This window comes from Lactuca virosa, chromosome 7 (genome assembly GCF_052849685.1).
Source record: "Lactuca virosa cultivar CGN04683 chromosome 7, Lactuca_virosa_CGN04683_v6, whole genome shotgun sequence".
NCBI lineage: Eukaryota > Viridiplantae > Streptophyta > Magnoliopsida > Asterales > Asteraceae > Lactuca > Lactuca virosa.
In genome coordinates, this window is record NC_136432.1 from 154562498 (window position 1) to 154577380 (window position 14883).

Consider the following 14883-nt stretch of genomic DNA (forward strand, 5'->3'; position numbering starts at 1 on the left):
ATTACTTCCTCTAAGTGCTTTTAATAAAAACATTTTGTAAGAAGAATTGCCTTACTTCTTCACAATTACCCCTAAAAATAACACCTCATTTTCTTTTTGGACGTATGAGAAACTTCCCTAAGGAGGTACTAGGGAGATGATATGATAAGAAAGATCGATGGAATAAAGGTTGTGATGGTTTCGACATATCCAAACGAGTCGACCAACATGTATAATCAGGAGGGTGAAGTTAGCTCTTTCCGAGGACGTCGCACAAAATAATAGGGTAGTGGATTAGCACATGTCACAATTTTCTTCTTTATGTATGAGTTTTGAGTATAACATATGTTTGCACATGTGTCCCTCGTTACTTTTTTGCTCTCTTGTTATATTTGTCTTATTGTTCTATTGTTTATATTTGTATAGCATACATGAGTTTTGTTACTTTTTTTTCTTTATTTCTTGTTTTTGGCGCAAACTTTTTTATTGTTAGAGGTCTCCAATGGAAATAGGTTACCCTTGGTTGGAAGTAAAACTATAAATCTAAGGGATTTTGTTGAATATAGATATTTTTTGGGGTTGAATTCCAAAAAATAGACACAAAAAATTGAAATTTCAGGTATAGACATAGATTCCGTGGAGGTGAGCTCCGAGGGATCCGCGGAATGAGTATAAGCTCCGAGGAATTGATATGGCAAAAAAAAATTATCTTAAGAACAATTTCGCAGAGCTACCTCCGAGGAATGAGTATAAGCTCTGCGAAATGGTTCTTTATATTTTTTTTCCCACATTGATTCCTCGGAGATTAAGTCGGTTCCGTGGAGCCCTCGGAGCTTACCTCCGCGGAATCCATGTCTATACTTAGAAATTCGATTTTTTGTGTCTTATTTTGGGAATTAACCCCAAAAATGTCTATATCCGGAAAAATTCTCTAAATCTAACTTTCCCTTTATCATATTTCTGATAGGGAATTGCATATTATTGTTGTATTTTTTAGGATAAAAGAAGTATTATGAAACGAATGATAAATATAGGGGGTATTTATGTCCTTATTTTAAATTAGAAGGGTATATCGAAGAAAGTGAATATAGGTTTTAGCCTCTTTCCCCAGACAACTTTTAACGAGCACGGTTGATTTTGCCCTCTTTGCCGCTCGCTCCGTTGTGCTCCGGTGCGGTAGTTTCCGGCGGCCGCTTAGGAAAATAGTAGTATAGTTTCAATGGCGAAGATAACGTTAGGCTGCGAACCAGTTATCGGATCACTGATCCCGTCGAAGAAGAGGGATTATAGAGTCACCAACAGGCTACAAGAAGGCAAGCGCCCAATTTACGCTGTCATTTTCAACTTCATCGACTCTCGTTATTACAATGTATTCGCCACTGTTGGTGGTAATCGCGTAAGAGTCTCCTGTGTCTTTTCTCTGTTATCGTTAGCTTACTGAAAACTTTCCAATTAGATTGCGACTTTCAGTTTTTTCCTTTAGAAATCGACACTGAAGCTAGGAGGATGAAAATGTGATTAATTCACGATTATTTGGTAAAGTAGGCTTTCGATTAGGTCTAAATTGCGGAATGAGCAGAGATTAGCTGAAAGGGATCCATTAATCGAAACAGACAGATAGTTAACTAAATCTATAGTCGTTGTGATGTTATACATTTCCAGCTGTTTCTGGTTTCTTCTGTACTTGTTATATGATTAAACGAAGATGTTGATATTTTTAGGTTACTGTATACCAATGCCTTGAAGGTGGCGTTATTGCTGTACTACAATCCTACATTGATGAAGATGTAAGATTAAACATATTCTATATTAAAATCTTATCTTCTTAGTGGGAGATATATGAACAAAACCTGGATTTCCATGTGCATTCTAGATCAGAAGGACGAGTCTTTCTACACTGTGAGCTGGGCATGTGATGCTGATGGGACACCATTGTTAGTAGCTGGAGGAATCAATGGTATAATCCGTGTCATTGATGCTGGCAATGAGAAGATACACAAGGTTAACTTCTTTCAATGTGATAATAGCGATGCCATTTTGTTTCTTTATTCTGTAATTGTAATTTGTAACCCTATAATCATTGTTATTTCCTGCAGAGTTTTGTTGGCCATGGAGATTCAGTAAATGAAATCAGAACACAAGCATTAAGACCTTCTCTTGTGCTTTCTGCAAGTAAAGTAAGCATCATTCCAAATTTACAGTTTGGGTCCACTAAAGTATATTCAAAACTGATTCTTTTTTGAATTGGAATAGGATGAATCTGTTCGTTTGTGGAATGTTCAAACTGGAATATGCATTTTGATATTTGCTGGAGCTGGTGGTCATCGCAATGAAGTGTTAAGTGTGGTTAGTGTAGACTTGTTATCTCATTTCCATTCAATGAAACACTTCAAATCATTTATTAAGTATATTTTTTTAATATTTGTTTCAGGATTTTCATCCTTCAGATATATATCGTATTGCCAGTTGTGGTATGGATAACACTGTAAAGATCTGGTCAATGAAAGGTAGAGTCTTTTGTTAATGGTGTTTTTTCTACAAAATATGTGAAGTAGTGAATGTTAATCTTTAATTGTTATTGTGATTGAATTTGTTGCAGAGTTTTGGACGTATGTTGAGAGGTCTTTTACATGGGAGGGATCTCCTTCACAATTTCCTACAAAATATGTGCAGTTTCCGGTTAGATTTTGTTTTTTTTTTATTGATTATTTTCTTTTGTGAAATGGGCATTTGTCCCTTTTTTAATCTAAGGCCAACACTTGTTTAGGTGTTAATTGCTTCAATCCATACAAATTATGTTGACTGCAATAGGTGGCTTGGTGATTTCATATTATCTAAGGTAACTGTCTACCTCATACATATTTATTGTTTCTATATATATTTAAATATAAAGTTGATTTATTTATTTTTTGTTTTTTGTAGAGTGTTGATAATGAGTTTGTATTGTGGGAGCCAAAGATGAAAGAGCAATCTCCAGGAGAGGTTTGATACCATATAATTTACTTATATGCAGATATGTGTGTGTGTGTGTGTGTGTTATATTACTTGATTTTTATGGGTGAAGAATGAAATGGTGATACATTATAATTAATTTTCAGGGCACAGTAGATATCCTTCAGAAATATCCTGTCCCTGAATGTGACATTTGGTTTATAAAGCTTTCGTGTGATTTCCATTACAATGCAGCAGCAATAGGTAACTATGAATTAAATTATGATGCCTCTAAAAAAAAAAGTTTGTGTTTTTTTCTGATGGAATAAAATAAGAATTGATCATGTAATAATATAAAAAGTTCATTCTAGTAATGATGTATGTAATGAATGTTGAACAGGCAACAGAGAAGGGAAAATCTTTGTATGGGAATTGCAGACTAGTCCACCTTCTCTCATTGCAAGGTTTGCTTTCTTAGTTTCTCAAATCATCATCTAAAGATTAAAGAGTAAAGGGTAAAGATTGATTTGATTAATTTTCAGGTTATCCCATGTTCAATCCAAATCTCCAATCAGGCAAACTGCCATGTCCTTTGATGGCAGGTATAAAACTATAAATCTTTCTTCCTATTTTTTTTTTTTACTTTTGCCTTTTAAGTGATGTGTAGAGCATTATTATTTATTACCTTTGATGATGTTGAGATATGTTTATATTTCAGCACAATACTGAGTTGCTGTGAAGATGGCACCATTTGGCGGTGGGATACAGTTGCAACCTCCTAACCTTATTTAAATCTATCCGGCTATACTGTTTGTACCTTGGCTTGTATAGTGACTGCTTGTGCTTGTGCTTCATCGAGTTATGTAGAAGAATGCATTATCTATTTTTTGTATTTTGTTTCTTCAACAATCATAGAATTGGACTTGGATTTGTAGCGGACTATATATACATAAATAGAATAGAGAAAACTGCAAATTTGGTCCCTAAACTTTCAATTTTGCATAGAAGGTAGACCTGTCAATGGGGCGGGTTTTGACCCTGATTCGCTCCAAACCCGTAAGAATTTTACGGGTTTGGATTGTAATTTTCGATTCGTTTACCCGTTTACGATCCATACCCGCTTACCCTTTTAATAAAAGGGTCGGGTATGGATCATTGTCGATCCGCTCCACTTATAACCCGCCCCATTATATATATATATATATATATATATATATATATATATATATATATATATATATATATATATATATATATATATATATACCACTCGATGTCTAAGTAAAATATGATTTTTATTGTATTGGACTTTGAGTATTAATTAATGTACATCTTGTTTAAGTAGACATTTTATCTTTTTGAGAAATATTACTTTGTGGAACACATAAAAATTATAAAAATTTAATATTATAAAAGGGTCGGGTTAATGGGTCGGGTATTCGTTGATTCGGTGGATACAGGTATGGATTCGACTATTCAAGACCCTGAGGGTTATTGGAGCGGAGCGGGTCATGTTTTTATTTTTTTTAAACGGGTTTGGATCAAGGGTGATTCGCTCCAAACCCGCCCCATTGACAGGTCTAATAGAAGGTCCATATGGGCATGTTTCATTGTGGTTTTGGTATCTAGTTTTAACCCCCATCTTAATTTCTCTGTTAAATGTTATGAAATGACGAATTTGCCGGCTTTTGGTAACCATGAGAGGCAAGAGACAAGTTTCATAAGGGCAGCATGATATCTTTTGGTGACCACTAATTGAGTTTCCAGAAATGGGTACTCAGAGAAATCTTCAATAAAGAGAAGTTTAACCCATCTTCCAAAACACCATCAAATCCCCTGTTGTTAAAAGCTCAGTGAACTATAACCTAATTTTTCTTTAGCATTGCTGAAACCCAAAAATTGAAAATCGAATCAGGTTAATAAAACCTTCAGAAACTATTCTAACCTATTGTAGGGTTCTAATGCTAAACTGATTTCCCTAAATCTGAAAACAGAAACTAAGCAACATCCTAGAAATTCCACGAAGACTACAAATCAATGTTGGCCTGTAAGGTTCTTTTCCCCTTCATTCTGATTAACAAACAACCTCAAACTTCAAATTCAAACATCCATATTAGAAGAACGATGGATGAACTCAGGCCTCTAGGGAAACTCATTTGGGTCAAGAATGGAGCAAGGAGAACCGTGAAGGGGATGCATCGATGAAAAAACAATTGATGGGTATTGTTGATTTGAGGTGTTAGCGATTCTGAGAGAACGAGAGCTTTCATAAGATCTTTACATAGTGATGATGTGCATGGGCCATCTTCATCTTGTTCTACAGAAGCAACAACAGACCCACTTAGGTTGGTGGGTATGGATCACACTTTCCACATCATTTTATTTGTCACATCATGTTGTCTCCACACCATTCCATATTTGTTAGGAAATACCCACCACTTTAATTTATAGGATAAGTTTGCATTAAAAATTATATAACCATGACATTACTCCTCCACTAGGTGTTACTCTATGTTGTCATCTCCACATACCGGCCACAGGCCACACCCTTGAGGTGGTGCTCTGGCATGCTCCCCGGCGTAGAGGGAGGCTAAGGATTATATATCCATACCCATCAGCCTTATTAATAAAGTGGTGGGACTCAAGATAGGTAGAAGTGAGATGTGGGGTTGGGTCCCACTTAGTAATAAACATATATATATATATATATATATATATATATATATATATATATATATATATATATGTGTGTGTGTGTGTGTGTGTGTGTGTGACGGTAAAATCCTCATTTCATAAAATTTAGCAAACAAATTAGATGAGGGTTAAAACCATGGACTCAAACCACAACAAAGCATTACCCATAAGGACCTTCTATGCAAAATTGAAAGTTTAGGGACTTGAACGCCAATTTTTTGACAAACACATAGACCAAATTTGTAGTTTTCTCTGTATAATATAAACACATAGTAAACAACTTTATCCAGTAGTGTGCAAATGCAAGCAACTATGTGGTGAATAAAGTGTTTTTTTTTTCATACAAAATTTCGGACCAGCTGACTTTGGTACATGTGCTGGTAAATAATAATAATAATATATGTAAACACTATTATATACACAAAAGAATGCATATATCTAGGAAGAGGGAAAGGGAGAGACCATACAATACCGAAATTGTACAACCACAGCAATAATGTAGAAGGTGGAATTAGAGTTGAGTCTGCAACTTGGCCAATAATTTCTGCATACTCTCGAGTTTCAGAGTGAGTTCTTGTACACTATGAAGGTGTGGCTTGGTGGACTCAGAAGTGCTTAAGTTAGCAGCAAGAGCTGTGCAATTGGTGTGTGTATCTAATAATGCCACCTCAAGTGAGCTTAAAGTTGAACCCAAGGATGTACTACGTTTGTCATCTGAAGCCAATAAGGAAGATGGACTCAAGCCAACAACACTAGAAGAACCATTACTATTTGCTGAAAAGATCTTGTCAAACCCTTCACTTCCTACAAGTTTTCAGTTGGATAAGTTCCAAATCATATATGTTTCTTTGTAAAAAAAGGACTTAATGGGAAAAAGTGACTTTCTCTATTAAGTCCATATCAACTTAATAGATTAGGGGGGTTGCTTCTTTTTGACTTAATGATCAAAATAGGTTAAGCACTTAACACGTGGCTTAATGTGTCAAGAGACTTTAACCGTTTACCTATTTGTCTTTTTTATTTTGTTTTTCCACCTTATTCATCTCATTTTAGAATTGATGAATATTGCAAAAAAAGAATTTGGAATATAAAGATAAAATGGTCATTTGACTCATCCAGACGATGTATTCAATCTAGAGAAGAAAGAAATATTTACCAAGATTACTTAGTTGATCCATTGCTGTCTGACCAATTGATCCTTCCAACTTCAACACACGCAAAACCCCAGCAGTTATTCGACCCATGGAATCAACTTCCGACTTGCACAGTTTAGCAACATGTTGCAACTCATCCTTGGTTACAATTGCCTCAACCTGCTCAAATTACCAAATTACCCATCCATCATCAATATACATATATGCTCTCGATCGATTGCATAAAATATCAATTAAAGCTACAAGTAAAATTACCGGATGTTTCACAGAAAATTTCAAACTTTCCACCACCCACTTAATCACCCCATTAAGACCATCATCTTCAGATAACACTATGTCAGCTTCAAGATCCACCCCACCATGTGGCTCAACACTTTCCTTGTGCCCATTTGAAGGTACAACTCCTTTATGCTGCTGCTGTGGTTTCAACGTCTTTAACCCTTCAACACCAACCTACATCAATTTCCAATTTTATATATAATATCTGTGAACAAACAACATAATTATAGTAAATAGCAAATTAGATTTTTGGTCCTTGAGTTTAGTTGGTTTTTTTTTTCAATTTTTTTGGTCCCTTAAAGTTGTCTCTTGCAATTTGGTTCCTTATCTGAGGTTTTTGTAAAGTTTTTAGTCCCTATTCCAAGTAAAACGACTATACTTTTTGGACCAAAATTGTAAGAGGACTTTTTGGGACCAAATTTGTAGATATCACATATACTTAGAGACAAATTACATTTTTAGGCCCTTGAATATAGCTGATTTTTTCAATTTTGATCCCTAAAAGTTGTCTTGGCATTTTGGTCCTTCCTAGAGGTTTTTGTAACGTTTTTGCTCCCTCAAATAAGTACCAAAACTGTAATAGAAACTTTTTGGGACCAAAAATGCAAAAACTACCTATACTCAGGTACCAAAAATGTAATTTACTGTTACAATAATGACAAAAATACCCACCGTCACTGACTCAATAGGATGCTTCGAGTTATTCTTCCCATTTACTAAGCGACTTTTCCTGCTGTTTGCTTTAACTTTAAAACTCTCAAAAGTTGTATGCCACGATCCCTCTTCTCTATTGAAAAACAATCTTTCTGCCACGTCAGCACCCTCCAACGCAAATAACCAGTCTTTCAATTCCAGTGATACGTCCACGTCATCAGGCGTACCCAATTGCAAATAACCGCTATCCTTCTCCTCTATGCTTTTATGAGATGATGGTTTGAAAAGTTTTGAAAATGGGCCCGCAGACAAACGGTCCAAACCTTCAGAAAGCCCAACCCCCGGCCCACCATCCGGTCCTAAAATTCCAAACCGGTGGAGTAGCGATTCGGTGTAATTCATCCCACCGGCTAAACGTACACCAGCAACACAAGCGGACAAACTTACACTATGACACTCTGTGTCTTGTGCGTTATATGGAATAACATGCACCATTCGTAAATTCAAAAACTGTTGCTTATTCCTTCCTTTTTGCACCCAAAAAACGGGTCTTAATTTAGGGAGACAAAATTCGTTACCATTTGAATTTATTAAATTTGTCTCAAAAGTTTCAGCACAGTCCACCTGGACTTTGTCCCAGCGTAAAATTGACGAAATTGCCATTGCACCACCGAGGGTTCTATGTGTAACTTCCATGAAAAGATCTTCTCCAAAAAACTGAACCAAGGGCATTATTTCTTGAATGGAAGATTCTAGAAAAGTTAGCTTTAGGTTTTTAACAGCTAAACTAACCGCAGTATCACCAGGAACTTTTTCGATTAAATTTCCATCACTTTTCACTGCTTTTTTCCGTTTACTTTTTCCAACCATGGCCATCTTCTCACTGACTAAACCAAAATACGCGTATAGATCCAATACGAAAAACAGTTGGTCAACGGAAGTGTTTGACTGATATTGTTCACACGCGATTCCTACTCTAACAACGCCACCTGGCGGTGGGACGTCTGTTAAAGGGGTCCCGTCTGCTGTTACCATTGCGACCTGAATGCAAGCGTCTTTCACTTCTACACATGTCAATTCCGAAGATTGGAGACCGGAATCGTTGATTACATTCCTGTTACGTGTTTCTAGAGATAAATTAAGAACAGAAGCGCCACCTGTCCATTTTTTCTGGCTGGCATCGACTGGTTGGCCTTTCCATAGACAGAAACACGCGGGATCTTTGTCAAGGTTGAGTAGCTTGAGGCGCAAGGAAGGTGACTCGTGAAAAAATAGGTTTTCAATATGAAGTTTTGCTCCAGTGAAGGAGTTATCAAATGAAGGATAATTAGATTTTTGATTTTCGAGTGGAATTGTGATGTCTGTTCCTTTGATGTTTAGTTCAAGGGAGTTGATAGAGAAATCCAGTGAAATGTCACCGGAATTAACCATGATTCCATCAGCTAGTAAAGATGATATTCTTAGACACGACTCCTCTTGAAGATGTATCTAAAAACAAGACATAGTAAAGTAAAAAAAGAACAATTCAGAGAATAGCAATGCACTTGCATTTCTTTAAAAATAATAGCAATGTATTTTATCTTTTACTATAATAGCAACATACTTACATTTTGCTACCAATATTGGCATTGTACTTTATTTGCTACATATTATCATTATTGGGAAGAAATGTAAGTACGTTGCTATTATGAGTTTTAAATTTTTTCTACATTGCTATCATCAGTTACATATGGGTAAAGAAATGTTAATATGGATAAAAGTAAAGTACATTGTATATATAGGTAATGAAAGTACCATAAGAGGCTGGCAATCAATGACAGTTTGTGTAGAAAAGGAAGGTGGGGCAGGTGAGGGCAAAAACTGGAGGCAATGGAGGGAAATTAATGGAACACGATCGCTTAATTTCCATTGGTCATCTCCTAATGGATATATTGGAGGACAGAAATTCTTTCCTGGTTAAATAAGAAATGGGAGATATCAAATTTTATATAGCGCATGAATATGAGAATATCAATAAACAAAACGTTTTTTTTTTCTAATATTTATACCAAAATCTGGAATGCGTAGTGGTTCCTCTGCAGCATCATTCATTGATGGTTGTACTAATGCACATGGTGGGCGAGAGGAAGTATCCCTGAATTTTATCCCAGATAAATAAAATTGTAAGGTTATTTTTTTTGACAATGGTATGAGAATAACTACAAAAAAAACAAACCATAGGATAGTTATACCGCAGAAATAGTCCACCTATCATGACCCGAGTTAAACATTTGGTGATTTCTCCATCAGAGAGGCTTGACTGAAAGACCAAATTGAATTTGCAATGTGAATCAGGAAGATAGAACAGAAAGTGAAACAGCAAACAACATAATCTTTTTGAGTGTCATTGAGAGATACCCGAGAAAAGAGAAGTGACTGCATCAAAAGGTCTAACTGGAAATCTGCAAAGTAAAATTAGAATCATTAGCCAGCTATTTATTATTATGTACATCATTTTATAGTTGAGTTGGAAATTACAAACTTCTTCCTTGTGGTTTGTCAAAAGTTACGAATTGCATCCCTTATAAGATTTTTAACCTTTTTATCCCTAAAAAGATGCGTTTGTATCCCTTTTCTTCTCTGGCCAATGTAAAATGACTATTTTGCACTTATCTAATATTGTTTTTAATTTTTTATTATTTGTATATTAATTACATCATAAAAAGTATTTTTTTTTTAAATTATCATATAAGGGCAACTTAGTCATTTTACAGTGGAGGGACGAGAAGGGATACAAATGCATCTTTTAGGGACGAAAAGGTTAAAAATTCTGGCAAGGAACCTAATCCATAATTTGACAAACCACAGGTAAAATTTGTAATTTACTCAAAAGTTATTATCAGAACTTGATAACAGTTGGATTTAGGTTGATATAAACATGTTGAAAATTTTCCAACACAACCCAACTTGCTAAAACAAACGGGTTAAGATTTTCAACCCAACCTGATCTGTTAGATAAACAGGTTGACCTGTTTACTTTTTCTTTCCAGCTATATATGATATATGTTAGAATTTAGATAAACAGGTTAGCCTGGGTTGACCCATTTAGATTTCAAACTTTACATAAAAAAAAAAGTTCAGACTTTGTTAAATAAGTTAGAAACCCAAATAATCTATAAAATTTAAAGAGACACATCTCAAAATTTACTTGTCCAAAGTGGTAATTGGTTTAAACATTAGAGTTTTGTAATTGTTAGACTAACATATTAAATATAATAAAAATTGAAAATAAATATATATTTAAACAGATTGGTGGGTAGATTTCAGAAAAAGAAAATTGAACACTAACCCAACCTATTTAGTTAAATAGGTTAAAAATCTCAACCCAACATGCTAATTTCAGGCTGTGTCAGTTTTATCCAGCTCTAGTTATTCTACAATGATGGGTTGTACATAATTGTAAGAAGTCAACAAACCAGTATCTTTGATGCAAAAGAATATATGGTCCACCATAATGGAGACTAGCGTACGCCCTGCAGCTTCAGCTGATCGCTGCCATAAGAGAGAGTTGCTTGTAAACAATTTGTAAACTATGTAACAAGGTTAACAATTGAAGAAAAAAAAATCAAACCTCTTGAGCATTTGGATTCACGTCTCCTCTATTCAGACAAACATACAATCCCGTAAAAAAGCGAAGAAGAGCGCGAAGCCCTGTTCAAGTTAAATTGTTTTATTCAAAATATGGTTCAAAACACAATAACGGATTATCAACAAAGACTAAAACCAACCTGGTTCACTCAAAGCTGGGCACACAGCTTCAGTAATATGTAGTTGGAGTTCCAACCCTAATGGACTGTTAAGCTCTGTTCTTTGTATGGTAATCTGAATATAGAATCAAAGATTAATCATATTTCAAATGCAATTCATAGATGATCAATTGAGGAGATTAAGTTTGTATTACATAAGCTTCTCCAGAAATTCCTTCAAGAAACCGCTCCCCACCGAAAAAAACTCTCTTTGCACCATCATCATCTTTAAATGCACCTTCAGAAAATGCTGCAAACATATCAGGGTGAGGCAGGAGGTCGATTGATAGATGCTCCCATTCAAGCTTCTGGTAACCACAAAACAAGTATTATAAGTACTAATATGAACATCAACTAAAATATCAAAAGCAATACTAATAAACAACAGTTTGAAAAGAAATGGTAGAAGGGAACATTACTTTGAACACATAGATGAATTTCTTGTCATTTGAGAAGTCTCTGGCTTCCTTAAGGTTTACAGCCTGATACGGGTAATCTCCAATCAATTATTTAATGTATCAAAGAAACTAAATCATCAAAATGAATTGGGTTTATAAGATAACCTGCCAGTTCTCATTTGTGGTATAAAGCAAGAGGTTGCGGATAGTAATAGATGCCATTGGTGATGCCCTGGTTAGTGAGAACACATATACAGAAGAAGACATGATAATGTGTAAGCAAGTAAGCAACAAGCAGATTATCATAGAAATTAAAAAGGATATTAGTGAGAGGGATGCTTAAATTGGAAATGTACCAAGTTGCCCCTCCACGACGTCTAGCACCTCCATGAGTTTCAAGTAAAAGGTTGACAGTCCTTATTTCTAATGTCATTCCATCTGCAATCTGATAAAAGCAAGTTGTCAGTGCAAGAATCCATGAAAGTCTTAAAAGAAATAGTTATGAGCTACAAATAAAGCCCTACAAAGATGAAGCCCAGCTTACAAGTATGACCTAAGCTCATAAACCATGGTTGTTAAGTGCAAAGCATAATAGTTGAATGCAAAAGACAAGAGATTTTTCAAAAAGCTAACAGACAATGGAAAAAAAGATATGATATCCGTCAATATTGCAGTAAGAAAGCACAAAGGCACATGTAGTACGTACAATTCACTACCAGCTAGAAGAAGGTAGCTTCCTACCATTGCAAGAATGACCTCTGCAAACCAACACCCACATATTTAAAACTGGAACCTCCTTTACTATGTTGGAAATTAGAAATAAAAAGCTTCATGAAGATAGTGGCTGCAAATCTTTATCAACTGGTTCTCAAATAGTAACATTCTCAAGATACAATATTTTGTGCAGCTCCATGTAGCTAGAAGTCATTTGCTTTTACTTAATATTCACTTAACTTCCTATATGTTCTTCCTTTGACTGCTTCACTTAACTAGCATGGGATATGAAAACTTAACTAACACAATCAAATTGCTCCATTGAATTGACATACTACTATTTTTTGGTTTCGCTAATCTCAGGAGTAGATGGATATTCTTTTCCCCTCTAATTAGCCATAACATTCTATGCAACCCTATGTTCAGAGATCATGTTTATTCAAACTGTCTAAAAACAGAATACAATTAGCTCACAACCCCAGTAAAGAGCTACAAACTGCATTGTAAGAAGAGACTAACCTTGTCTGCGAATCCATATCCACTGCCTTTTGCAGGACTGGATGGCGTTTGTGCACTTCAAGAAATAAACAGAGAGATTAGCAAGTTAGGAATTGTAGTGGTACTTTAAACAACTTTGTTGTCACTTTTTGGTTCCAAACTAATAGTTACCTGTCTGTGCTCTTATATGCATCCAAATCATCATTTTCTTCCAATACCAAATCAAGCTTATCGATTTGCACAACAATAGGATCAACTTGTACATTGCTCAAATAAGGAAGCTTAGAAACAAATCACCAGATAAAATTAGATAGTGTACAGAAATCAAATCTAGCAGAAGATATCACCAACAGCAATCCTTCCAAAGAAATTCAGATGGCAAGTTATTGAATATAAGTTGAAGAACAAGCTACGTACTATAATTTCTAACTTCCCGACTTTCGCGGTTGTAACATTCAAAGCCGGAGGCAATCCAAGACTCGCGTGTAACGCATCACCGTTTATATCTATCAAAATCAAATTCGTCACTCAAATTGTACCAAATTTTCGGATCGAAGCACCAAAATTACTAACACAATACCGAAATCGAAGTACCAAACCTACTAATACAACACGGAATTCTCTGATCGGAGCATCAAAAAAGCTTATACAACCTTAATACATTTGCGTCCAAATCAAGCAAGTTGCTAAATGCTAACCTAAATTGGAGAGCTGAACAGTCCGTCCTTGTAACTTGAACTGATCTCTAGTGAAGGATTTAAGCCAGTACTTAAGAGTATACTCCAGCGCCCTCGCGAGTATCGACTCCATGTATTTCTATAGGAAGAACTTCCACAGATCGGATGATACGCCGTCGACGCCGCCGGAATAGAGCGTGACAAAGCCACAGAGGTGGTTCAAAGGTGGTGAGGAATGAGGGGAAAGTGAAAAGTGAATCTCATGGATTGTGGTGATGATGAATGGGAATTAAAGGTGATGAAATGAAGTGAGAATGATGGGTTCAAAGGACGTGCGTTACGGGATCTCGGGGTGCCGTCAGCAGCTGGTATTTGACAGTCAGGAGATGGATGATCTGTCGACGTCTTTGGTCTCTTGGGGGTCTAAATCACTTTTTTCATCCTACAATACTTATTTTTTTTTAAATTTATTTATTTTACATGTAGTAAAAAGTAAAAACTTATATTTTATTAACATATATTTCAAAGTATGTATTTTTTGGTAGTATATATTCTCCTCTATAGATTTTATAGGGTTTTTTATAATTTTTATTTAATCATCTATATAAAATTATATCTAACATCGCATCATACTTATAATAAACATAGATTTTGTAGGGTTTTTGTAAATTTATGTTTAATCATCTATATATAATCATATTTAACATCACATCTTCACTAACAACAGCATTATATAATAAGATAAATAAAAATAAAGTCACACATATTTAATTATTTTTAAAACAGTATATGCAATATATATTAGCATCCACTATATAAGCTCTATAAGATTTTTTTTTAACAAAAAACTCTTAAATTTTGATAAAGCTATAAGAAAAGTTTTTTGCAAATTATTTGTTAATTAAAAATTCTTTTCATTAGTTTTTTCAATAATTATGTGGGTTTGATATGTTTTTAACCGATTATAAATTGATAACTTATAAAAACACGTGGAAATGATATTATATTCCTACAAACTTTTGATTTTTGTTCTAAAATGTCTATTATCTCTCTTTTTAGTATTTTAGGAGCTTAAAGTCCACTTTTATCAAGTAAAAAAAACATTACTGACAACATAAAA

General features: G+C 34.9%; 2 protein-coding genes across 3 annotated transcripts; one reads left to right on the forward strand and one right to left on the reverse strand.

The window, feature by feature from the left end:
• The first annotated feature begins 1095 nt into the window (after positions 1-1095).
• On the forward strand, positions 1096-3898 carry FIE (Transducin/WD40 repeat-like superfamily protein). The gene is made up of 13 exons (XM_079061593.1): positions 1096-1375; positions 1701-1766; positions 1858-1980; positions 2076-2156; positions 2233-2325; positions 2411-2486; positions 2579-2658; positions 2747-2818; positions 2902-2961; positions 3078-3174; positions 3311-3374; positions 3453-3512; positions 3629-3898. Exons 1-13 carry the CDS (start codon positions 1199-1201, stop codon positions 3690-3692), a joined length of 1113 nt encoding a protein of 370 aa, XP_078917719.1. The 5' UTR covers positions 1096-1198; the 3' UTR covers positions 3693-3898.
• Positions 3899-5834: 1936 nt separating this feature from the next.
• Positions 5835-14153, reverse strand: LOC145124216 (amino-terminal region of chorein). 2 transcript variants are annotated; one of them, XM_079059477.1, is made up of 19 exons: positions 13785-14153; positions 13504-13592; positions 13258-13367; positions 13108-13162; positions 12231-12319; positions 12040-12106; positions 11896-11958; positions 11632-11784; positions 11459-11552; positions 11302-11381; positions 11147-11222; positions 10089-10132; positions 9923-9990; positions 9740-9825; positions 9486-9643; positions 7710-9179; positions 7014-7211; positions 6761-6917; positions 5835-6408 (listed from the first exon to the last, which is right to left on the reverse strand). In XM_079059477.1, the coding sequence occupies exons 1-19, from the start codon at positions 13894-13896 to the stop codon at positions 6116-6118; spliced, it is 3462 nt and encodes a 1153-aa protein (XP_078915603.1). In that variant the 5' UTR covers positions 13897-14153; the 3' UTR covers positions 5835-6115. The 2 variants fall into 2 exon arrangements, with proteins under 2 accessions (XP_078915603.1, XP_078915604.1); XM_079059478.1 differs by lacking the exons at positions 13108-13162; positions 13258-13367; positions 13504-13592; positions 13785-14153 and adding an exon at positions 12581-12609.
• Positions 14154-14883: the final 730 nt, after the last annotated feature.

Bases quoted from the DNA above. Each gene is read 5' to 3' on its own strand.
- FIE (XM_079061593.1), top strand. From the start codon at position 1,199: ATGGCGAAGATAACGTTAGGCTGCGAACCAGTTATCGGATCACTGATC. The intron at 1,981-2,075 runs GTTAACTTCTTT...TATTTCCTGCAG, and splicing joins GCAATGAGAAGATACACAAG to AGTTTTGTTGGCCATGGAGA. The intron at 3,375-3,452 runs GTTTGCTTTCTT...ATTAATTTTCAG, and splicing joins CCACCTTCTCTCATTGCAAG to GTTATCCCATGTTCAATCCA.
- LOC145124216 (XM_079059477.1), bottom strand. From the start codon at position 13,896: ATGGAGTCGATACTCGCGAGGGCGCTGGAGTATACTCTTAAGTACTGG. The intron at 13,163-13,257 runs GTAACTATTAGT...TATTTCTTGAAG, and splicing joins GCATATAAGAGCACAGACAG to TGCACAAACGCCATCCAGTC. The intron at 6,918-7,013 runs GTAATTTTACTT...TAATTTGAGCAG, and splicing joins AATTTTCTGTGAAACATCCG to GTTGAGGCAATTGTAACCAA.